The sequence below is a fragment of the Aquarana catesbeiana genome, linkage group LG05 (genome assembly GCF_042186555.1).
Source record: "Aquarana catesbeiana isolate 2022-GZ linkage group LG05, ASM4218655v1, whole genome shotgun sequence".
Taxonomy (NCBI): domain Eukaryota; kingdom Metazoa; phylum Chordata; class Amphibia; order Anura; family Ranidae; genus Aquarana; species Aquarana catesbeiana.
The window spans coordinates 130,061,473-130,087,023 of record NC_133328.1 but is presented as its reverse complement, the minus strand read 5'-3'; the positions used below and the strand labels follow the sequence as shown (position 1 = coordinate 130,087,023).

At 41.1% G+C, this 25,551-nt stretch overlaps 1 protein-coding gene across 1 annotated transcript in view; it reads left to right on the top strand.

The window, feature by feature from the left end:
* Window positions 1–25,551, top strand: part of RFTN1 (raftlin, lipid raft linker 1) — a 464,957-nt gene that overhangs the window by 260,313 nt on the left and 179,093 nt on the right. Inside the window, exon 4 of the mRNA XM_073630197.1 lies at window positions 24,243–24,351. Coding sequence (XP_073486298.1) covers window positions 24,243–24,351 — 109 coding nt within the window. The remainder of the gene's footprint in view (window positions 1–24,242; window positions 24,352–25,551) is intronic.

Below are 25,551 nucleotides of genomic sequence, written 5' to 3'. Positions count from 1 at the left end.
TACATGGACACAAATGGATTGATTTTTTAAAACTGGAGAGTGCAAAATCTGGTGCAGCTCAGACTCAGAAACCAATCAGCTTCCAGGTTTTTTTGTTCAAGTTTCATTGAAAAAGCTGAAGTTAGAAGCTGACTGGCTATCATGCACAGCTGCACCAGATTTTGCACTCTCTAGTTTTCATAAATCAACCCCATTATGGAGCTTTGGCAAAAAAACGCTCAAAGCTCCTAAACTCAAGTTTAAGAGCTGTAGTGTACAAAAAGACTTAAGCTGAACTGCAGGCAAATAGCTAAATACACATGTGAGAGCTGTTTTCCCTGCCAATGATTTGTATTTTGTCCATAAAGTTCTTTGCTTTTAGCTTTGCCAGACAGTGTCAGCCTGCTTGGCAGGGGAGGGGACCTAATGTTTCTCTGTTGAAGTGTTACATTCACTTACAGGTCTCCTCCCCACCTCCACCCTGTGACTGTACAGTGAAAAAAGTAGCAGCATCCTAATGAGCCTATCTCTCTGTCACCCTGCTCTCTCTTTCTATCAGCATGCTCCTTTCACTGCAACACACCTAATGGGCTTCTTGTGCTGCTTTTCCATTCCCATCCCTGAATATTGCTGTATAGTTGCCTGCAAGAAACTGATACCAGGTCAAATTTGGGCACTGCTTGCACTTGAAAATATATTTTATGGTGTATTAATGAACACAGAGCTGCATAGGTTTAGGTCAAATATCTTTTTATTTGGACAAATACCAGGGTACAGATATACATGAGGAGAGCTGCAACGGTTTCTGTATTTCATATCTGCCTGGAGTTTATCTTTTGGAATTGATGGCACCATTGCTTGTTTCTCCATGACCTCAATGTACTGAAACACTACAATTCTGATTGTGCCATTTCTTATCAGAAATCTTTTTTTTGAGTTAGTTGGCCATCTGGTCCTTCCAGGAAAATGGGCCTGGTGACAGTTGTGACTTGTATAACCATTCATCCCAAAATACTGCTTGCATTTCTTTATTTTATTTTTCTTTGCATTTCAAACACAACTGAGGCATGTATCTAAACCTGTCAGCATCCTTAGGACACTTTTGTCCTTCAAAACAACCCAGATGTGGGGTGGAATACTAATCATGCCGGTAAGAGCTTTATTGTGCATTAACTTGCCCGTAGTTATTAGCTCAAGCCATTACAATTTGTATTAACAAAGAAATAAAACAGACGTTTGGATTGTAGCTGACGCTCACGGTAAAGATTACTTTGCTGTGTTATGTGAGTTCATTATTTGCAGCTTCCTTATAATATCTTGCACCTTTCAAACCCAATAATCCTCCTTACTAGATAAACTTACCGGGCTGTCAACTTCCCAGCTAATTAATTGTGCCAGGGGCATGTCGACATTAAACTGACGATTTGTGCTTTAGACTTTGTTTTGTATTTTATTTGCTTAACTTTTATGTTTTGCCCAACCTGGGCTCCCTGGGTTTTTCTTCTGTTCTGCGTAAATAAATGTTTTCTTTGAGTCTTTAAAAGATTCTTCATTACCGGGGTGTCTGAAACAAATTCAGCCAGCTTCAGCATTAACTTGTTTTTTCTTTATTTCTTCTCGTTGCTTGTTGATCATCATGTAGTATTTTTTGCTGGAATAAAATATCAAAATTCCTAAAGTAGAAGCTATAATGTGTGGGAAAACAAATCGGGGATATTTTACTGAGCCATAAATTGGAGATTTTAGTCCCCACTAATCTGCCAACATTTTAAATCAGTTTTTAGGGATCTTTTGCTGCCTAGCTGCATACATGCATACTGAATGCCCAGTTATGACATGTTTATTAAACTTTTACTTTTGAATTCTCATTTTGGCACACAAATGTATATCCTTTTTTTATATTTTACATATATTACTTTCTATATACATTTTTGATTAAAACATTAACAGGTCTTGCATTCATGTAGTTTTCATTCTTGCTACTTTTTTTCTTTTCCATTGTAGATTATGGGTTTCTTTATTTTTCCCAGTAGACTGCTTTCCCTACATTTTCTCTCATTGTGGACATTGTTTAGAACTTGCGCCCATGCACACAGGGCGTTTGCCCAGCTCTCCTAAACCCCTTTCTTCCTGGCAGCAGCGTTATGGCAGAAGAAACATTTGACACATGTAAACACGTGTAAACGAATCAAGCACTTGGGCATTTAATTATTTAATTGAAGTGAAATAAGCTCCAGCGTTATAGCACCTTTAGATGCGTTTACACTGGTTTACACACGTCAAGTGTTTTTTTCTGCCAAAATGCTGCTGCTCCTAGACGTGCTGGCAGAATTTTCTTTCTACCTCTAAATACCTGGACACATAAGGGTTGATTTACTAAAGGCAAATAGACTGTGCACCTTTGCAAGTGCAGGTGCCTAGAGCTTAGTAAGGCCCCTTACACACTTGTGCGACTTTTTCGGCGACTTTGGACATGAGTTGCATGACAAGTCATACCCCATGATTCCCAATGATAACCATTCATATCTGTGCAACTTCAAGATGCACCAACATCAAAGTAGTCCCTGTACTGCTTTGGTCTGACTTTGATGAGGGTTGAGGTCCATAGACCTCAAGTTTACACAGGCATTCCCTGAAATCGTGGCAAAATTGCGGCAAAATCGCGCGACCATCAAGTCGCAGCAGTGTGAAAGGGGCTTAAATGAGGGAGAGCTCTGCTGACTACCATCCAATCATGTGCAAACAAAAAATGCTGTTTTTTTGTAACTATTTTCCTTGCATGTGATTGGGTATTCATTGTAAAGTGAAGCTTTACCTCATTTACTAAGCTCTGGAGCAACTGCATTTGCAGAGTGCAGCTACACTTGCAAAGTGCACAGTCATTTTGCCTTTAGTAATTCAACCTCACAGGCTAACATGGAGGGGTGTTTAGAGGCATAAAAAAAAAAAAAAAACATAAAACACCCCTAAAAGCAGCATTTTTAAAGGGGTTGTAAAGGTGCATCCTATGCATTAAGGTGAAAAAACATCTGACAATACCGACCCCCCAGCCTTGCCATTTTACTTACCTGAGCCCGTTCACCTGCTGCGCTCACCCCCGATTTCCTTTTCTCCGCTCAGCCTGGCCATTGATTGGCTAGAGCGGATGGATTGAAAGCAGCGCAGCCATTGGCTCGCGCTGCTATCAATCACATCCAATGACGCGGCGCGCCGGGGGGCGGGGCCAAGTGATATAGTTGGCGGCTATAGCCGCCGGCTGTATCACGGGAGCGCGCTCGCAAAAACTAAACACCATGCGAGAGAGCTCGCATGAAGGTGTTTAGTTCTTGCGGCGAGGAGCTGAGACAGCCGCCGATGGACCCCAGAAGACCAGGTCCGGGGCCACTCTGTGCAAAATGAGCTGCACAGTGGAGGTAAGTATAACATGTTTGTTATTTTAAAAAAAAAAAATACCTTTACAACCCCTTTAATTCTTAGTATATATGAGGCATTAATTTTAGCCAGCTCTTTTTGCTCATCTTCAAGCTTTTTTTGCACTTATGCTGTCCTATCTCTAATTAATAAACTCCCAGTTTTCCCTTTATTCTTGTGTACTCGGGTTGTGAACAGTGTTTTGGGGCATTTCAGTGCTTTAGTATACATAGTCCAGGTTGTCACTTCCATCTTTTTGTATTTTTTCAGGTGATTGGGCATACATAGAAAGCTGTTTCTTTAGAAATGTCCTGTGTGTGTAGTGCCAAGCAAAGCCTTAAATAGTCCAAAGGCATTACATGAATTGATGGACACTATGGGGTTGATTTACTAAAACTGGAGAGTGCAAAATCTGGTGCAGTTGTGCATGGTAGCCAATCAGCTTCTAACTTCAGCTTCTTCAATTAAACTTTGACAAAAAAAACTGGAAGCTCATAAGTTTCTATGCAGAGGTTCACCAGATTTTGCACTCTCCAGCAGGGGCGGCCCGTGCATTGTGGGCGCACAGGCACCGCCCCCCCCTAGTCTCTGCCGCTGCCGCCTCCCTATCCATGCACCCGGTCCCCTTCAGGATACCGGACGCATGGACTCCTATGGAAACGTGGGAGGGGATGTTTTTTTTTGAAGCACCTGATAGAGAGTGGCAACAGAGAGGCAAGAGAAGCTGTTAGTAAATAGAAAATTCATACGAAATCCAATCAGGACTAATCTAAATTTTTTGGGTGGATGGGAGTATTTTGTAGAGCAACTCTTAGCAATATATATATATATATATATATATATATATATATATATATATATATATATATATATATATATATATATATAAGCTTTGAGCTTATATGAAGGCTGTCAGATATCCTATATACTGAGCAACAGGGATGCAAATTTTAACGTGTCTCTGTTGTTAACTATAAACCATTTATTTTTGTAACAAGAGGCATTTAAATTTATAAGATAGCATAACATTTTTATACTGTCCTAGATCTGTCATGTGGCAGTGAATTATATTCCTGACACCCAACTGTTCTATCATGTAATTTAAATAGTTGTTGCCCACGCCCATCCTTGCTTCAGAGGTTTGCATGTACCCAAATTGGAAATAAGTTGTTATCATATTTGATGGTTTATTAAAAAAGGCCACTTTACCAGATGTATTAGGCAGTATGATAGTTTACATTATTTATGTTTTTTTTTAAATGTTATGGTCTGGGTTCTTTAACCTCTTGCCGACCAGCCGTCGTCATTATACTGTGGCAGGTTGGCACGGCACGTACAAGGCCAGCGGGGGAGCCAATCAGCGGGTCTGGCGGACTTGATGTTCCCAGCAGTGACAGAACGGGGATCTGCCATATTAAACAAAGGCAGATCTGCGTTCTGTCAGGGGATGACACAGAGATCCTGTCTTTCTACGGATCTGTGTGTTGTTCCAGGCAGCCCATCCCCCATAACGTTAGAACACACAATGAGGGAACACATTTAACCCCTTGATCGTCCCTGATGTTAACCCCTTCCTTGCCAGTGCCATTAGTACAATGTCAGTGCATATTTGAATCTCTGATCACTGTAATAATGTCACTGGTTCCCAAAAAAGTGTCAAAAATGTCAGTTAGGTGTCCGATCTTTCTGCCGCAATGTCGCAGTCCCGCTAAAAATCGCAGATCACCGCCTTTACTAGTAAAAAAATAATAATAATAAAAATGCCATAAATCTACGCCATAACTTTTGCGCAAACCAATCAATATACGCTTACTGTTTTGTTTTTTTACCAAAAATATGTAGCAGAATACATATCGGCCTAAATTGATGAAGAAATTAGATTTTTTAAATTTATTTATTGGGTGTGTTTTATAGCAGAAAATAAAAATTTTTTTTTTTTTTTTTCAAAATTGGCAGTCTTTTTTTGTTTATAGCGCAAAAAATAAAAACCGCAGAGGTGAACAAATACCACCAAAAGAAAGCTCTATTTCTGTAAGAAAAAGTACATCCATTTTGTTTGGGTACAGTGCCGCACGACCATGCAATTTTCAGTTAAAGCGCCGCAGTGCCGTATCGGAAAAAATGGCCTGGTCAGGAAGGGGGGCAAATCTTTCCCGGGCTAAAGTGGTTAAGGAGACGGATCAGAAGTTAAGGTTTGACAGCTTATAGATGACCATTCAGTAACATTAAATGTGTGTATTAGGGATGAGCCCGTGGTTCAAGACGAAAGAAAGTTCGACTCAAACATCGGGTGTTCGTTTGTTCTAAAATGAACCAAACACATGGGGCATTCGCGGAAAATTTGAGCGCCACAGAATGCCCCATAATGCACTGCGAGATGGCAGTGCATTGCTGTATGATGACTGGCCAAAGTATGCACCTGACCTGCATGCTTTGGCCAATCACAGCGCGCTCTGCTGAGAGAGCCATAATTGGCCAAAGGCAGGGTGCCATTTGGCCAATCATGGCTCAGGGGGACTAAATCCACGCCCCACACTATATAAGGCTGCTTACAGAGCGGTCGTGTGTAGTGTTGTTGGCGTGGACAGAGAGATAGCTTGAGTTAGATTAACCAGGCAGGTTATTCAGTGGCAGTGTATTTGATATATATATATATATATATATATATATATATATATATATATATATACAGTCAGTATATATACTCTGCATTTAGCATAGATTATATATTCAGTGTTTACTTGATATTTAGTCAGTGCAGGCAGTGTATTAATATACACATACAGTCTCGTTTTTATATATTTATATATATACTCTGCATCCAGTGTAACCTATATCTACAGTGCATTCTGTGGTGTACTGTTTCTAATACACTACAGGTGGTGTGTGTATATATATATATATATATATATATATATATATATATATATATATATATATACTCTGCATTAAGTGTAGCCTATATCAGTGCAGGTGGTGTGTGCAGTTCCTACTACACTTCTGGTAGTGTACACAGTATACAATACAGTGCAGCCGTTGTACAGTTGCTAATACAGCGCAGGCAGTGTACACAGTATCTAATACAGTTTTATAGTTTCTAATAGATATCAGGCAGTGTATTAACCTCCCTTTTCCCGAGTGTGGCTCGGGGTTAAATTTCAGCACCATTAGCGGTAACCCCAAGCCACACTTGGGATTGCATTGCAGGATCCTGGTGCAGTATACTTACCTTGTCCCCAGGATCCTGCAATGTCCCCCCCTGTGTCTGTGGGCTCTGTCCTCTGCCTGAAGCCTCTCTGTGCCGGGCTCCGTTCCCTGCGAGCGTCACAACGCACGGAGGCGGAGCCTGGCGGCAAATTCAAAAAAGTGAAAAATCATAATACATTACTGTATGAAATTATTTCACATCCCTTTTGTCCCCAGTGCTTTGTCCAATGCCCTGCATGCAGTTTTATATTATATATACTGTTCTTTCTGCCTGAAAACTTGAGATTGTCCATAGCAACCAAAATGTGTCCCTTTACGTAAAAAGTGGTTTTAGACAAGCTAGAAAACAGCAATAGTAAATTAGAACACTTGCAGAATTGAGCGATAGTGAATCATGGGGAAATTAATTTTATTATTATTATTATATTATTTTTTATAATTATTTATATTTATTTATTATATTATAATTTATGATTTTGTGATTCAAACTGCATCATACCGGGGATATCTACTAGACTCTGGACAGATTTAAGTTTGTTTTTGCTAAGAATTACAGGCCTACAATATAAAACGCCAAATTTCTATGCAAAATTATTGTATCGCTTTGCGATGCAAAAATCTAACATAATCATACCACCAGGGAGGCTACTATATATATATACTCTCCATTCAGTGTAGCTTATATCTACAGTACATTCTGTGGTGTACTGTTTCTAATACACTTCAGGCAGTGTACATAGTATCTAATACAGTGTGTACAGTTTCTACTACACTTCTGGTGGTATACACAGTATACAATACAGTGCAGCTGTTGTACAATTTCTAATACACTTCGGTGTACACAGTATCTGATACAGTGCAGTGTGGTATTGCAAAACAAAAATACATCATGTCCAGAAGGCCACCAAGGAGAGGCAGACGCTCACAGGCCACTAAAAGAGGGCAAGCAGCCTCTGTGTCTATAGTCAACAGTGGTGGTCGTGGACATGGTGCATCCTCTGCAGGTGGACGTGGGGCGCGTTTGTCCTTTTTTGCTGCTGCTGGCCGTGTTATTGAGCCACAACATGCAGAAGAGTTGGTGGAGTGGATAACGAAGCTGTCCTCATCCTCTGTCACCCAGGCTCAGAGTAGTTTGCCTTCCAACACAGCAGCCAAAGCAGCCTATTCCACCGACTCCTTGTCCACAGTCACTGTTTCCGTAGCCCCACCATCATGCACGGAGGAGTCCCCAGAATTATTCGACCACAGTGTCGGTTATATGATGCTGGAGGATGCACAGCGATTTGAAGGCTCCGATGTTGGTTCCCATGTTGAAGAAGGGAGTAACGTGAGCCTAGAGAGAGGGGGTGCCACAGAAGGACAAGAAACTGGCAGTCATGTTTCACAGCAGGACCCGTTCCTGTGCCCAACAAGAGTATCTGTGAGGGGTTACAGTGTTGTGACACCACCCCCACCACCACCCAAGGCCCAATTTTAATGTCCCTGTTCAACAGGGGCATGTAATTACAACTTTTGATATAATATTTCACAGCAGGGCCCGTTCCAGCACCCAACACATGTATCTGTGAGGGGTTACAGTGTTGTGGCACCACCACCACCCAAGGCCCAACTTTTCTCCCCTTGTTTAACGGTGGCAGGTAATTGCAACTTTTGATTTAATATTTCACTGCAGGGCCCATTCCTGCGCACAACAAGAGTAACTGTGAGGGCTTACAGTGTTCTGGTATCACCAACACCTAAGGCCCAAGTTTCTGCAGGGTAAATAGGGCAAGCCGTATAGTATATATACTGCTGTTCAGAGTATATAGTGCCTGGGGGCCCCCACGCCTTTTTTTTTTTTTAATTTGGGTGCGGGGTTCCCCTTAGTAACCATACCAGACCTGAAGGGCCTGGTATGAATTTTGGGGGGGACATCCATGCCATTTTTTTTTTGTATTTTTGGTATTTTTATCTATATTGCCGGGATCCGACAATACATTACAGCCACGAGCAGTTTTAAATGACATTTTTTCCTTTATAAATGTCATTTTGCTGTGGCACTGGTATAAACATGGGAAAGATGCGCTACTTTACAGGCATACTAAGGACACCCCCAGACACGGTATTTAAAGGAATATTTCATTTTTATTGTTTCACTTTAAGCATTATTAAAATCACTGCTCCCGAAAAAAATGTCCGTTTTTAAAACGTTTTTTTTTTGCATTGATACATGTCCCCTGGGGCAAGACCCGGGTCCTCAAACACTTTTTATGGCAATAACTTGCATATAAGCCTTTAAAATTTTGATTTTTCACCTTCGTGTCCCATAGACTTTAACGGTGTTCGCGTTGTCGAACAAATGTTTTGCCTGTTCGCATGTTCTGCTGCGAACCGAACCGGGGGGTGTTCGGCTCATCCCTAGTGTGTATGAACAAACTTCATGTCACAATATTCAGCATCGGTATCATTAAAAAAAAGAAAAAAAAAGATTATCATTAAAAAGCCATCCTTGAGCTCCATGATGTCATCGGTCTTCTGCAGGCTCGGGAAAGTGTTTGGTCCTTCTCTTGTCTATTGATCAGACTGTCCATTGATCAACCCTTCAAGAGGGCAGTATTTGCAATATGAAACCAAGATCAAGAACACGGGAGATGAGCTCAAATTAACTGGCGGAAAGTTCAAAACCAATCTTAGAAAGTATTATTTTACTGAAAGGGTAGTTGATGCTTAGAATAGACTTCCAGCAGAGGTAGTGAGTCAGTCAATAGTAAATGGCTTCAAACGGGCTTGGGACAAACCTGGATCTATAGTATAGATTCTATACTCAGACAAAAAAGTAAAAAAAAAGGCAGACTCGATGGACCACGGGGTCTTTTTTCTGCAGTCACTTTTCTATGTTTCTATACAACATTGTGACTTTGTAGACAGTCACAAAGTAATAGGCTACAGCAGGGGGAGTGAATTAAAATTCAAGGAGGTCCGGTAACTAAAACATTTTTCCGGCCGAGGTCCAAATCGCAAATCTTTGCCATAAAAGATTGTATGCGTCTTCTTTAATTTTTTGTCGCAAGCCGCATTCTCTGACACTTTTCTTACTGTTTCCTCCACACACTTTGGTAATACTCTGTAAATGTAAATGTCCCTAATAGTGCCCCCCCTTACATTAGGTGCCCCTACCAGAGTAATTCATTACATTGGGTGCCCCCATCAGACTACCCCTATAAATCAGTTGCCACCATCAGAGTATCCCCTTATAGAGGTGTCCCCGTCAGAGTGCCCCCTTACATCAGGTATTCCTGTCAGAGTGCCCACTTACTTCAGGTATCCCCATCAGAGTGCCCCCTTACATCAGGTGTCCCTATCAGAGTGCACCTTTACATCAGGTGTACCCATCACAGTGCCAGCTTACATCAGGTGTTCCCATCAGAGTGCTTTCTTACATCAGGTGTCCCCATCACATCAGGTGTCCCCATCAGTGTGCCCCCTTAACATAAAATGTGCCCATCAGCATGCCCCTTATTTTATGTTAAGGGGCACTCTGATGGGCACATTTATGTTAAGGGGCATGCTGATCGGCACATTTTGTTGTGCCCATGAGAGTGCCCCTTAACATAAAATGTGCCCATCAACGTGCCCCTTAACATAAAATGTGCCCAACAGAGTGAACCTTCACATAAAATAAGGGCCATGCTGGTGGTTAAATTGTATGTTAAGGGGAACTCTGATGAGCATATTTTATGTTAAGGGAAACTCTGATGGGCACAACAAAATGTGTCCATCTGCGTGCCTTTTACCATTAAATATGCCCATCAGAGTGCCCCTTAACATTAAATATGCCAACCAGCCTGACCCTTGCAATAAAATATGTCGATCAGAGTGCCCCTTAACATTAAACATGCCCATCAGCATGATCCTTAACATAAAATGTGCCCATTAGTGTGACCCTTAACATTAAGTAGCATACTGATGGGCACATTTTATGTTAAGGGACACTCTAATGGGCACATTTTATGTTAAGGGGTAATCTGATGGGCACAGTACAACGTGCACATCAGTATGCCCCTTAACAAAATATGCTAATCAGTGTGCACATTAAAAAATATGCCTATCAGCGATCACATTAGGAAAAATGTGCCCCACATACCTTGAGGGTAGGAGTCAGCACAATTGGCAAGCTGCATGGTGCGGAAGCTGTGAGATATACCTCTCAAGGAGTGAGAACCAGGAGCCGGGATCAGAAGGGGGGCGGGGCGCACACGTGACATCACTCCCCAGCTTGCGGCTCGGCCTGGAGGGAGAGTCGGGAGCGAGAGCCGCGGTCAGGAGCAGGGGGCGAGGCGCACGCACGTGATGTCACTGGTTGCTGGGAAACTCGCGGCCCCAGCAAACCAATGACTGCTGACATTCACCACTACAGTGTTGGGCTGGAGGTCCGGGCAGGAGCTTCGCTCGGTCCATGCTCGGACAACGGGCTGCCATTTAATGACAGCTGGGATACAGCATAAAGTGAATATTCTTGGAAAATTACCAGTAAACCCAATAACTGCATAGGCACCAGGATTTACACAATTGGTCATCTCCAAGCTTTGTTAAAGATTTAGATGCTCTATATTGCTTCGACAAAGTTGACTTTGTCCTTCTGGAAAGAAATGCAGATGACTAATTGTTTGGGGGACTAGTGTAATCTTTGTGAGAGGTAATAATTACTTGTAAGTTTTACACATTACGTAGTATCCACTTGCAATAAAAAATATACATGATGCTAGGTACAATTGGAATCTGTAAACTGTCTTAAAAAATGTAAACTGTAAAGCTCCTTTGGGATACAAGGAACAACTACTAAGAGCCCATTCACACAGGGGCAACACGACTTCCAGCGCGACTTTGGGAGGCAACTTGGACACGACTTGAGTATGAATCACAGCGCGACTTGGGGCAACTTACAACACAACCTGAAGTCGCCTCCAGGACAATGAAATTAACAAGTGGCCAATCAGAGCTTATCAGCTGTGTGTGAGAAGGAGGGGGCTGGCTGTTTAGTGGAGTAAATTACTTTCTGTTTCCTTTCTGCTTCCTGTAAAGTTGCTTCAGTATGAACAGTGATCCGACTTGGAGGCAACTTCCATTGAATTCAATGGGTACAAGTCGCCTTCTAGTCGGATTGAAGTAGTACAGGAATCTTTTCTGAAGTCGGAGCGACTGCAGTAGTGTGCATTTTTCATGTAGCGCGACTTGAGGCGACTAGGGGCGACTTGAAGTCGGATCCAAAGTTGCCCCTGTGTGAATGGGCTCTTATGGTCTTTATACAATGGAATGTGTAGCAAAATTTGTCATTGCTACGAGTATATAAAAGATTGTGCAATGTTCAGAATGATGCTTTACAATGGGAATTTCCCAGCAAACACTGCTAAGCTGTGGGATGCCAATAATTCTCTTCGGCCCTTTCTACAACATGTATGGATCAGGGATGGGGGGTGACAATGGTAAGGTCAAGATCATTATAGTGTAATAAATATGGTGTTATCCTTTATCTTGGCACACATTGAAATACTTTTTGTATATCATACATAAAGAGTACATAAAATAATCAAGGTCTGCCCTTTTTCAAACCGTTCACCAAGTTCATATAGCGATAACAAACTACTCGTAATTTAGAAAATTGTAGCCTCCCTGGCAGTATGATTGTGTCAGATTTTTGTGTCAAACCAGTACAATTATTTCGCATAGAAATTTGGCGTTTTATATTGTAGGCCTGTAATTCTTAGCAATAACACACTTGAATTTGTCCACCAAGAGTCTAGTAGATATCCCGGGTATGATGACGTTTGAAACACAAAATAATAAATTATAATATAATAAATAAATATAAATAATTATAAAAAATAATAATATAATAATAATAAAATTAATTTCCCCACGATTCACTATCGCTCAATTCTGCAAGTGTTCTAATTTACTATCGCTGTTTTTCAAAAACCACTTTTGACGTAAAAGGACACTTTTTGGTTGCTATAGACAATCTCAAGTTTCCAGGCAGAAAGAACAGTATATATAATATAAAACTGCATGCAGGGCATTGGACAAAGCACTGGGGACAAAAGGGATGTGAAATAATTTCATACAGTAATGTACTGTAAGATTACAGTGTACTGTATGCTTTATGATTTTTCACTTTTTTGAATTTTCCGCCGGGCTCCGCCCCCATGCGTCGCGACGCTCGCAGGGAACGGACCCCGGCACACAGAGGCTTCGGGCGGAGGACAGAACATCGCAGGATCCCGGGGACAAGGTAAGTATACCACACCAGGATCCTGCAATGCAATCCCAAGTGTGGCTCTGGGTTACCGCTAATGGTGCTGAAATTTAACCCCGAGCCACACTCGGGAAAACCGCCAGGGAGGTTAAAGTCTGTTTTTCTAGACAAATGCTAAACAGAAAAAAAGAGGTATATGTAAATACCCCTCCAATGGTGAAGTATACACACAACAAAAATTTAAAGAAGTCCACATGTCTTTATTATATCAGTTTAAATACACTTCTGTTAAAAATATAATATCTTTTATAATGGGAAATGAACTCTACCACTTATCTTCCACATAAATAAGCAGAAGATTTGTAGCATGGAAGTCCTCAGAGATCATTAAATGTAGGTGGATTTGTTTCGCGGGATTGCCCACTTCATCAGGACCTTAGATCTCACATATAGACACAGCTGGTGACTGAAATAATATTGCAGAAATACAAATTAGATATGGTATACATTGCATATTATAAAAAACAGCAACCTCACATATATCCACAATAATAATAGTAAACATCTATATTGAGAAGGAGGAAGAGAGGGGGAAAAAAAACACCATCTGTACCTTCCAATATAAGTGCTCAAATTCACTTAAATATGCACCCTTAGTTGACAAACAAGTGGGGGATTCTGTTCAAACAAGTCCCGCCGTATCATGGTAAGACCACCAAGATTATATGTTCACCTGCTTCAAAAGATTTTTGTTGTTGGCCAAGTTTTTTTGTGTTTTTTATTCTTTTATCTCTTCTTAAGTTGAACAATTCATGATTTATGAAATGACACTGAAATCCATAGCACGCCTTTCCAAATTTGGATTGGAAATTGGATTTTGGATTTGGCCCACTTTCTAACAATTATCAGACTTTGTGGTTAGAATAGCAGGTTATTACTAGTAACTAGACTAGTAATTGGGTGATATGAATAACATGACTTGCCTACCTCATTTTTCCTCATTCCTTTGCTTGGATTTAAAAATAACACCTTGAAAAAGCAACATAATTAACACTTCCACTTTCTCACTGGGGCTGCTGCCTTTGGGATCTGAAGGTTAGATTGATTATGTAAATGTTAAATGTAATTATTGTAGGCTTAGCCCTGGGGGAAAAGCAAGTGTATTAATTTAAACAAACATTTCCTTGATATATATAGGGGGTTTCATTCAACATAGTAATTTGATGCAGCGCAATGATTGCAGAAATATTTTCATGTCAATGGATTAAATACTCTGTGCTACACTGAATATAGGTTTAAATCATTTATACCTGCCTGAAGATAACATGGATTATATGGCTATTATTTATAAGCTTTCAGAGTGTAAATAATACATGCATCATTTTGGGGACGGACTACCAGACCATGAACAAAGACTTGTTCACTTGAGACCGACACTTTCTAAGAACAAGCAGAAATCAAGTCACTATTTTACTAATTTATTATTCAGGTAAATCCAGGTTGGTCGGAGATATTGCTATGTTTAGCTGTTAAGTGTCCCATTTTTGCTTGAAATGCTGGCCAGTAATGGAACTATATAGGGCATTTACTCCCAGTGTAAACTATTAGAAGTCGACAAGAAATTCCATAGAGAGACTTTAAAGTAGATGTGCCAATCACTAAACCCTCATATATCTTTAACCTGTTAACCCTCTTAATGTTACACTTCCACCCACATGCAATAAAAATTTCATTTTTTTCACACAAATGTTGAAATGCATATTTTAAGCCTAAAACAATGTGTTATGCAGTTGTTGTTTACATACACATGTGAATCCTGGAGTTACATATGTTTAAATAAGTGCATGGAGGCATAGTTGTGGACACCTTAACCACCTCAATACAGTGCACTTACACCCCCTTACTGCCCAGACCAATTTTCAGCTTTCAGCGCTCTCACAGTTTGAATGACAATTACTCAGTCATGCAACACATATGAAACTTGCGTCCTTTTTTTCACACAAATAGAGCTTTCTTTTGGTGGTATTTAATTACTAGTGGGTTTTTTATATTTTTGTGCTATAAATAAAAAAAGACCGTAAATTTTGTGAAAAATGCCTTTTTCTTGGTTTCTGTCATAAAATTTTGCTAATTAGTATTTTCTCTTCATAAATGTTGGCCAAAATTGATACTGCTACATATCTTTGGTAAAAATAACCCAAATTAGTGTATATTATTTGGTCTTTGTGAAAGTTATAGAGTCTACAAACTATGGTGCCAATCACTGAAAATTGTTCACATCTGATCAGGCCTTCAGTACATCAGGTGAATCTCATTTCTTGAGACAAGTCAGGAAAGTACAAATACCCCCAAATGACCCCTTTTTTAGAAAGTAGACATTCCAATGTATTAAGTAAGTAGCATGGTGAGTTTTTTTACGTTGTAATTTTTTTTCCCACAATTCTTTGCAAAATGAAGATTTTTTTTTTTTTTTTTACAATATTGTCAAATTATCAGGTGATTTCCCATACACAGCATATGCGTACAAAAATTACACCCCAAAATACATTCTGCTACTCTTCCCGAGTATGGCAATACCACATGTGTGAGACTTTTACACAACCTGGCCACATACAGAGGCCCAACATTGAAGCAGTACCTTCAGGCATTCTAGGAGCATAACTTACACATTTCATTCCTACCTATCACACTTTTGAAGGTCCTTGAGCACCAGGAAAGTGGAATTACCCACATAATGACCCCATTTTGGAAAGCAAATACCTCAACGTATATTCTATGAGGCATGGGCTGCAAATAGGTACTCGGGTATTCTGATGGCCTGGAGACAGGTACTCTGGTAACTTGATGAGCTGCAGACAGGTACTCGGATACTCTGATGGGCTGATGACAGGTACTCTGTTACTCTGATGGGCTGGTGACAGGTACTCGGTTACTCTGATGGGCTGGTGACAGGTACTCGGGTAGTCTGATGGCCTGGTGACAGGTACTCGGGTACTCTGATGGGCTACAGATAGGTACTTGGGTACTCTGATGGGCTGGTGACTGGTATTCGGGTACTCTGAAGGGCGGTGACAGGTACTCAGGTACTCGGTACTCATATGGACTGTGACAGGTACTCAGGTACTCGGGTACTCATATGGACTGTGACAGGTACTCAGGTACTAATATGGACTGTGACAGGTACACGGGTACTCAGATGGACTGTGACAGGTACTTGAGTACTCAGATGGACTGTGACAGGTACTCGGGTACTCTGATGGACTGTGACAGGTACTCGGGTTCTCTGATGGACTGTGACAGGTACTCGGGTACTCTGATGGACTGTGACAGGTACTCGGGTACTCAGATGAACTATGAAAGGTACTCATATGGACTGACAGGTACTCAGATGAACTGTGACAGGTACTTTGATGGGTGGTGACAGGTCCTCTTTATTGGGGGGGCAATCAGTGTGTGATTGGTGTGTGAACAAGCAGAAATCAAGTCACTATTTTACTAATTTATTATTCAGGTAAATCCAGGTTGGTCGGAGATATTGCTATGTTTAGCTGTTAAGTGTCCCATTTTTGCTTGAAATGCTGGCCAGTAATGGAACTATATAGGGCATTTACTCCCAGTGTAAACTATTAGAAGTCGACAAGAAATTCCATAGAGAGACTTTAAAGTAGATGTGCCAATCACTAAACCCTCATATATCTTTAACCTGTTAACCCTCTTAATGTTACACTTCCACCCACATGCAATAAAAATTTCATTTTTTTCACACAAATGTTGAAATGCATATTTTAAGCCTAAAACAATGTGTTATGCAGTTGTTGTTTACATACACATGTGAATCCTGGGGTTACATATGTTTAAATAAGTGCATGGAGGCATAGTTGTGGACACCTTAACCACCTCAATACAGTGCACTTACACCCCCTTACTGCCCAGACCAATTTTCAGCTTTCAGCGCTCTCACAGTTTGAATGACAATTACTCAGTCATGCAACACATATGAAACTTGCGTCCTTTTTTTCACACAAATAGAGCTTTCTTTTGGTGGTATTTAATTACTAGTGGGTTTTTTATATTTTTGTGCTATAAATAAAAAAAGACCGTAAATTTTGTGAAAAATGCCTTTTTCTTGGTTTCTGTCATAAAATTTTGCTAATTAGTATTTTCTCTTCATAAATGTTGGCCAAAATTGATACTGCTACATATCTTTGGTAAAAATAACCCAAATTAGTGTATATTATTTGGTCTTTGTGAAAGTTATAGAGTCTACAAACTATGGTGCCAATCACTGAAAATTGTTCACATCTGATCAGGCCTTCAGTACATCAGGTGAATCTCATTTCTTGAGACAAGTCAGGAAAGTACAAATACCCCCAAATGACCCCTTTTTAGAAAGTAGACATTCCAATGTATTAAGTAAGTAGCATGGTGAGTTTTTTTACGTTGTAATTTTTTTTCCCACAATTCTTTGCAAAATGAAGATTTTTTTTTTTTTTTTACAATATTGTCAAATTATCAGGTGATTTCCCAAACACAGCATATGCGTACAAAAATTACACCCCAAAATACATTCTGCTACTCTTCCCGAGTATGGCAATACCACATGTGTGAGACTTTTACACAACCTGGCCACATACAGAGGCCCAACATTGAAGCAGTACCTTCAGGCATTCTAGGAGCATAACTTACACATTTCATTCCTACCTATCACACTTTTGAAGGTCCTTGAGCACCAGGAAAGTGGAATTACCCACATAATGACCCCATTTTGGAAAGCAAATACCTCAACGTATATTCTATGAGGCATGGGCTGCAAATAGGTACTCGGGTATTCTGATGGCCTGGAGACAGGTACTCTGGTAACTTGATGAGCTGCAGACAGGTACTCGGATACTCTGATGGGCTGATGACAGGTACTCTGTTACTCTGATGGGCTGGTGACAGGTACTCGGTTACTCTGATGGGCTGGTTGCAGGTACTCGGGTAGTCTGATGGCCTGGTGACAGGTACTCGGGTACTCTCATGGGCTACAGATAGGTACTTGAGTACTCTGATGGGCTGGTGACTGGTATTCGGGTACTCTGAAGGGCGGTGACAGGTACTCAGGTACTCGGTACTCATATGGACTGTGACAGGTACTCAGGTACTCGGGTACTCATATGGACTGTGACAGGTACTCAGGTACTAATATGGACTGTGACAGGTACACGGGTACTCAGATGGACTGTGACAGGTACTTGAGTACTCAGATGGACTGTGACAGGTACTCGGGTACTCTGATGGACTGTGACAGATACTCGGGTTCTCTGATGGACTGTGACAGGTACTCGGGTACTCTGATGGACTGTGACAGGTACTCGGGTACTCAGATGAACTATGAAAGGTACTCATATGGACTGACAGGTACTCAGATGAACTGTGACAGGTACTTTGATGGGTGGTGACAGGTCCTCTTTATTGGGGGGGGCAATCAGTGTGTGATTGGTGTGTGCGATCGGCGTGTGAGGAGGAGAAACCGGTAACATCTTGTTACCGTGGTTTGTTGACATTTAATGATCGGCTATGAAAGGATCACAGCCGATCACGTGGTAAACAGCCGCCGCGCCAATGTCTATTTACCAGCATCGGTGACGAGCAGTGTTACCAGGAACACGCCGCCACCGACGTGCATGCACAGTGCACTCGAGATTGCGCGCATGCGCCGTGCAAACTGGTGTGGTACCACCTGTGATCGGCCGTGACTTCATCACAGCCAATCATGTGGTAAACAGCCATGCCCAATGGCTGTTCACCCCCCTTGGTGGTGAGCGGTGTCTCTGTAACACGCCGCCACCGAAGGAACGTGGATGCGCGCATGCGGTCATGCGAATTCTCTGTTTAAATGGAGGGACATCATATGACGTCCTCCCAGACATAAAAATTTAATTTGAGTACAGTGTAGCACGACCGCGCAATTGTCATTCAAAGTGCGACAGAGCTGAAAGCTGAAAAATGGCCTGGGCAGGAAGAGGCTGTAAGTGCCCTGTAGGCAAGTGGTTAATTGAAAGGATGTTGAATGGAAGGGGGCCAACAGGGCCATCCATAGAGTGAATTTCAGCCAGTTTCTTATGAATTTGCTCCAAGTATGGCTAGCTTTAGCTAACAGAGAACAAGGATATTCATTCCAGAATCTGCACCTTCAAAAACATGCACCTCGCAGGATTTTCCATTATATATGTAAACAATTGATAATTCTGGTAAAAGGACACTGGTACCGTTGACCATGAGTAGCTAGTCACATCTGCTATTATACTATCAAAATGCCTATGATTAACTTTCATCCAGAAGAGTTGCCTGCAGTAGTTATCCCTCCAAAGAGGTCATTAGAACCCCAGGCAGAAGCCGTGAGATGTATCTTGTGAATACACATCAGTATATAGAGCTGCCTGCAGCACAATGAAAAGAAAATTATTCTTACATTTCATGTGAACACTCAGCGGGACTTTCAGGCATGTAACCTGTTAGACTGCATCAGCTTCGGTCTCCTGTTAGGCTCCACACAAAGACAAATAATGCGATTATAGTGGAGCGTAATCTTCCATGATTAAAAACAGACTCACTAGAGATGTTCATTGTGTTAGCTTTCTTTGTGAGCCCTAAACTTTCTTTCCTTTTTTATGCTGTATAATTACTTTTCTTTATTTGAATATACTGCAAGTACTGATGTACCTTTTTTTTTTTCTGAGCAGCATTCAAATAAACAATGATGGCTGATTAATAAAGTAAATTCGAGACAATTCAAAGTTTAATTGTGAAAGCAAACAGGAGCAACTGACAAGACGTGGTTGATTTTGAAACAAAACAGTTAACAATAGAGAAATGCATTCACAACAAAAGCAATGCTTAACTGATGAAGATGATGTTTAAATTGATTTAAGGGTATTCTGAGTGGCTAATTTTGTTATGTCTGCATTTTTTCATTTATTAGCAGTTTTGGTTATTACGCTATCATATGCACAAACTATGCTACACAAGCAAGTTTAAAAAATTATGTTCACTTTCACGAATATGTACCAAGACAAATATTTAAAGGAACCTTCCATAACAGACGCATGCTGACATTCCTAATTTATATACTTTTTACAACTGAGAAAATGTTAAAACCCAGAGGATCAGGATAATCGCAAGGTAGCTAGCTTCTTTGGAAGAAGTATAGCAAAGCAGGTCCTTATATCTGTCCAAAAGAGATAATTTACCACTTATAGAGGAAGTAAAGTCTTCATTTTTAATTGTACCTTTAGGTAAGCCTATAATAAAGCTTACCTGTAGGTATTGTAAATATCTCCTAAACTTGCACCGTTTAGGAGATATTTACTATATACGCCGGCATCATCGGCACATGCGCTCTGAAGAAACGGCCGCCTGTGCCATTTATTCAGGGCCGTGTGCCGCGATCTGTGGCTCCCGCACACATGCGTAATCGCGGCTCCAGCCAATCACTGTGCTGGAGCCCGCGAACCCGGAAGAAGCGCCAGGGAAAATGTCTGCCATCTCAGCGGTGTGCAGGCACAGCTGGGAGAGCTTTGTTTTAAGGTAAGTATTTCATAATGAGCTAGTATGCGATACATACTAGCTCATTATGCCTTTGTCTTACAGGTTTGTTTTTTGGTTTTTTTTTTTTCCGAGTTTACAACCTCTTTAAGGAACAGGCCTATTCTGACACTTCTCTCCTACATGCAAAAATCTGTGTTTGTTTGCTAGAAAATTACTAGAATTGCTAGAACCCCCAAACATTATATATATATATATATATATATATATATATATATATTTTAGCAGAGGCCCTAGAGAATAAAATGACAGTTGTTACCATTTTTTTGTCACACAATATTTGCACAGCATTTTTTCAAACGCACTTTTTTTGGAAAAAAACTTACACTTTAATAAATTAAAAACAAAAAGTTTTTTTTGTAAAATATGAAAGATGAGGTTATGCCGAGTAAATAGATACCTAACATGTCATGCTTTAACATTGCGCACACTTGTGGAATGGCACCAAACTACAGTACTTAAAAATCTCAATAGGCGATGCTTTAACATTTTTTACAGGTTACCAGTTTAGAGTTACAGAGGAGGTCTAGTACTAGAATTATTGCACTTGTTCTAATGGTCAGGGGGATACCTCACAAGTGTGGTGCGAACATCGTTTACATATGTGGGAGTGACCTACATATGCGCTCACCACTGCACGCAAACACCTAAACATCCTTTGCGATAACAATAAAGTATTAAAGGTCAGGACAGGAAGCAGGACAGGAAAAAAAAACATTGATCTCATTCTTTCCCAAAAAAAAAAATTCATTGTTTACATCGGACCGGAATCGGAAGTGACGTCATGATGTTGGTCCAGGCCTCCTAGACCATAGAGATTCGTGGAGGTCATCTTTCCTCAGCTAATCTCTTTGGTCCCACCGGCTGCGGCTTCTAAAAACGATCCAGTGGCCAATCAGCCGCTTGGATGACTTTTAGCGGTAAGAGAATTACTGGCTGAAAAGAACAATACTGAGATTATTGCATATTGCTGCAGCCATAACTATGGTATTCCACTTGAAAACCATGACGTCAATTCCCAGTTAGGTGGTCTTCAAGTGGAGGTGCCATTAAACAGTTAACACACTTTGGAGGCTCTAACACTCCCCCTTCATTAGGGGGATTCTGCAGGAACTCAAGATGAAAGGATTCACTTTGAGGGTGACTATTAGAAGAGATAAGCAAGCTGACAATTGGCAGATGCATGCAGTCATTGACTCATTTGAGTGCATCCAAAGCATGGAATAAAAATCGGCACATCCCTTTGTAAAAACAGCACACAGTGAATTCACCCAGCACTGTTAGGCACATATTTAACCCCTTGATTGCCCAACATGTTAACTCCTTCCCAGCCAGTGTATATTTTTAGCACTGATCACTGTATTAGTGTCACTGGTTCCTACAAATTGTCAAAAGTGTCAGTTAGGCCCCTTTCACACTGGGGCGGTAGGGGGCATCGGCGGTAAAACAGCGCTATTTTTAGCGCTGTTTTACCGCGGTATTTGGCCGCTAGCGGTGCGGTTTTAACCCCCCGCTGGCGGCCGAAAAAGGGTTAAATCCACTCGTATAGCGCGGCTATAGCTGCGGTATTGCCGCGGTATAGCCGCGCTGTCCCATTGATTTCAAAGATGCGGCTGACAGGAGATTTTTTCTTCTCCTGCCAGTGCACCGCTTCAGTGTGAAAGCCCTCGGGCTTTCACACTGAACAAACAGCGGAGGCTGTTTTGGGGCGGTTTGCAGGCGGTATTTTTAGCGCAATAACGCCTGCAAACCGCCCCAGTGTGAAAGGGGTCTTATAGTCAGATTGTCCGCCATATTATCACAGTCCATAAGTCACTGATCGCCTAGTATAATACTATACTAGTATAAAAAAAAATTCCAGTATATATACCATAGTTTGTAGACCCTAACCAATCAATATACACTTATTTACCAAAATATGTAGCAGAATTGACCTAAATTAACCTCCCTGGTGGTATGATTATGTCCCATTTTTGAATCTCAAAGCAGTACAATGTTTTGCATAGAAATTTGACATTTTATATTCTTAGTAATAACACACTTAAATCTGTCCAAACAAGAGTTTAATAGATAACCCGGGTATGATAAAGTTTGAAACACGAAATCATAAATTATAATATAATAAATAACTATAAATAATTATAAAAAAAATAATAATATAATAATAATAAAAATGAATTTCCCCACGATTCACTATCACTCAATTCTGCAAGTGTTCTAATTTACTATCGCTGTTTTCTAGCAGGTCTAACACCACTTTTGATGTAAAGGGACACTTTTTGGTTGCTTTGGACATTCTCAAGTTTCCAGGCAGAAAGAACAGTATATGTAATATAAAAGTGCATGCAGGGCATTGGAGAAAGCATTAGGGACAAAAGGGATGTGAAATGATTTGATACAGTAATGTAATCTGTAAGATTACAGTGTACTGTATGTGTTTTTCACTTTTCGAATTTGCAGCCATGCTCCGCTCCGATGTGTCGGGATGCTCGCAGGGAACAGAGCCCAGCACACAGAGCATTGGGCGGATGACCTGGTGGGGGACACAGTGGGGGGGACATCGCAGGATCCTGGGGACAAGGTAAGTAACCTGGACCAGGATTCTGCAATGCAATCCTGAGTGTGGCTCGGGGTTACCGCTAATGATACTGAAATTTAACCCCCGAGCCACACTTGGGAATACCGACAGGAGGGTTAATGAAGAAATTAGATTTGTTGGCTGTTTTATAGCAGCAAGTAAAAAATATTGATTTTTTTTTTTCATTTTCGTTTATAGCACAAAAAACCCAGTGATGATAAAATACCACTAAAATAAAGCTTTATTTGAATGCCAAAAAATCATATAAATTTCATTTAGGTACAGTGTTGCATGACCACGCAATTGCCAGTTAAAGAGGAACTGCTCACATAATTTGTAATAAAAACATCTTTGCCATTCTGAAGCTTACTACCAATCACTTTGCATATTATTTTATATATACTGTGATTCTATACTTGCCAAATATGCTGCAGAAATCTCCCTCCATTGATTCTGGCTGCAGCCATTTTAACTGTGGGCAGCTGAATCTGCTGCCTGTTCATTTCCGGGATTTACACAGACACACAGAGGCACATCTGCAGACCTGCAGCTTTCATTGGCCCTCTTATGACTCATCCCCCCTCCCTTCCGTGCAAACTCTCACGTGAGTGAGAGAGAGAGCTGTGCATGATGTCATAAGCCCCTAGGCTAAATACCAGACAAGAAAGAGGAAGTGGGCTGTATAAGGTGTTTACGGGCAAAAAAAAAAAAAAAAATGTTTTACTATCCAAAGTTAAAACAAGGACAGAAGATTTAATAGATGAAAAAATGACTGAAGGTCCGCTTTAAAGTAACGCAGTGCCAAAAAGCAAATAATGGTCTGGTCATGAAGAGGGGGAAATCATCCGGAGGGCATGTGGTTAATTTGGCAGTGAAAGAATGTTTTTTTTTTGCAATGTTTTATAAAGTATATAGAAAGTACTTGTTACCGTACAATGTAAAAAAAACTCTTGTCTCCTTCATCTCATCTATTGGGAGAGGGAGAAGGCAGCTTTATTAATTCTTCATTTTATAACTAGTTATTGTGAGTGGCTCTTAGACAGATCACATGCCCAAGGGCCACACTGATTTCGCCGATGGGGAAGTGGATTAGTAGCCTATCAGGGACAACATCATGATGTATATGTTCATGTGATCCCAGACATGTATATGCGTTCTGAGGTTACCTAAATACTCTGTGGCCAGTTGCAAAGCGAATAAATGTGTTCAATGTTTTCTAAAGTATAAAATATCTTGTTTCTCCCTTAGAAATTCAACATGTGATGGGAGCACTGAAGAATACATCCTGGAAGTGGAACAGTGTTTGTCTCCTGACCAGCTGGTAGACCAGAAGCTAATACCTGACCTAGTGAAGAGGGCAAGTAACACTATCTTTTAATTCGCTTATAATTGCATACATCGAATTTCATTCAGGTCAGGATTCCAGCAGCTTGTTTATTCTTCATAAATATAGCAATGTGTAACAGTGAGAACCTTGTTATAAAGTCATGCAGTTATGAATCATTCAGCATGACAAGATGTAGACCGTGACCATAAAAAGGAAAAAACTCAGATTGTGAGAGTATAGTTAAGAACTGTATCTTTCAAGAAGGATTTATTATCATAAAGTGATATTATTATTATTTGTTTTTTTTTTTTTAAATAAAAAACACGTTACACTTAGTTGCTCTGTGCAGTGGTTGTGCACAGAGCAGCTTTGATCCTCTTCTTTCCGGGTCCCCCACCAGCGCTCCTGGCTACTCCCCCTCGAGCATCACCCCCAGAGAAAGCTGCTTGCCTTGGGGGCACCATTGCATGCTTGCTCCTGAGCCGCTGCTCTATGCATCCATAAGACACATAGAGCCGCGTCTCGACAGCGCCCCCTCCCCGCGCTCTCTCCTCATTGGCTCACTGGCTGTGGTTGACAGCAGTGGGAGCCAATGGGCTTCCGCTGCTGTCTCAGCCAATGAGGAGTGAGAGTCCCCATACAGCCGAGGCTATCGTGAACATCGCTGGATCAAGTGGGGGCTCAGGTAAGGATTGGGGGGCTGCTGCACACAGAAGGCTTTTTACCTTCATACATAGAATGCTTAAAAGTAAAAAAACCTTGAGGCTGTAGAACCACTTTAACCCCTTCTGGACCGCCCCATGCAGATATACTACGGCAGGGCAGCCCTCCTGCATGGAATCACGTACCTGTCGCTGGCGACCCGCTCCCGCTGTGATTGAACAGCAGACCCGATGTTCACCATCACCCCGCAATCGTTCTCAGGGGAGGCAGAATGGCAGTCTGCCTATGTAAACAAGGCAAACTGCCGTTCTGTGAGAGAGGAAGATGGAGATCTTGTGTTTCCGCTAAGCAGGAACACGGATCTCTGTCTTCCCCCAGTCAAAGCATAGTATAGTATAGTATAGTCAGTGTTATCTGGTGCTCCAAATGGAGAAATCCTTAGGGGTATAGTCTTTGACTGTAATAGCTGGATGGTGATGTATCCATAAGTTGGGTGGTTGGAAAAGAAAGGGGTATTAAGGGTTAAAAAGGAAGACAGCCATCCTTCAGAGTGTTCCAGAACTCTGC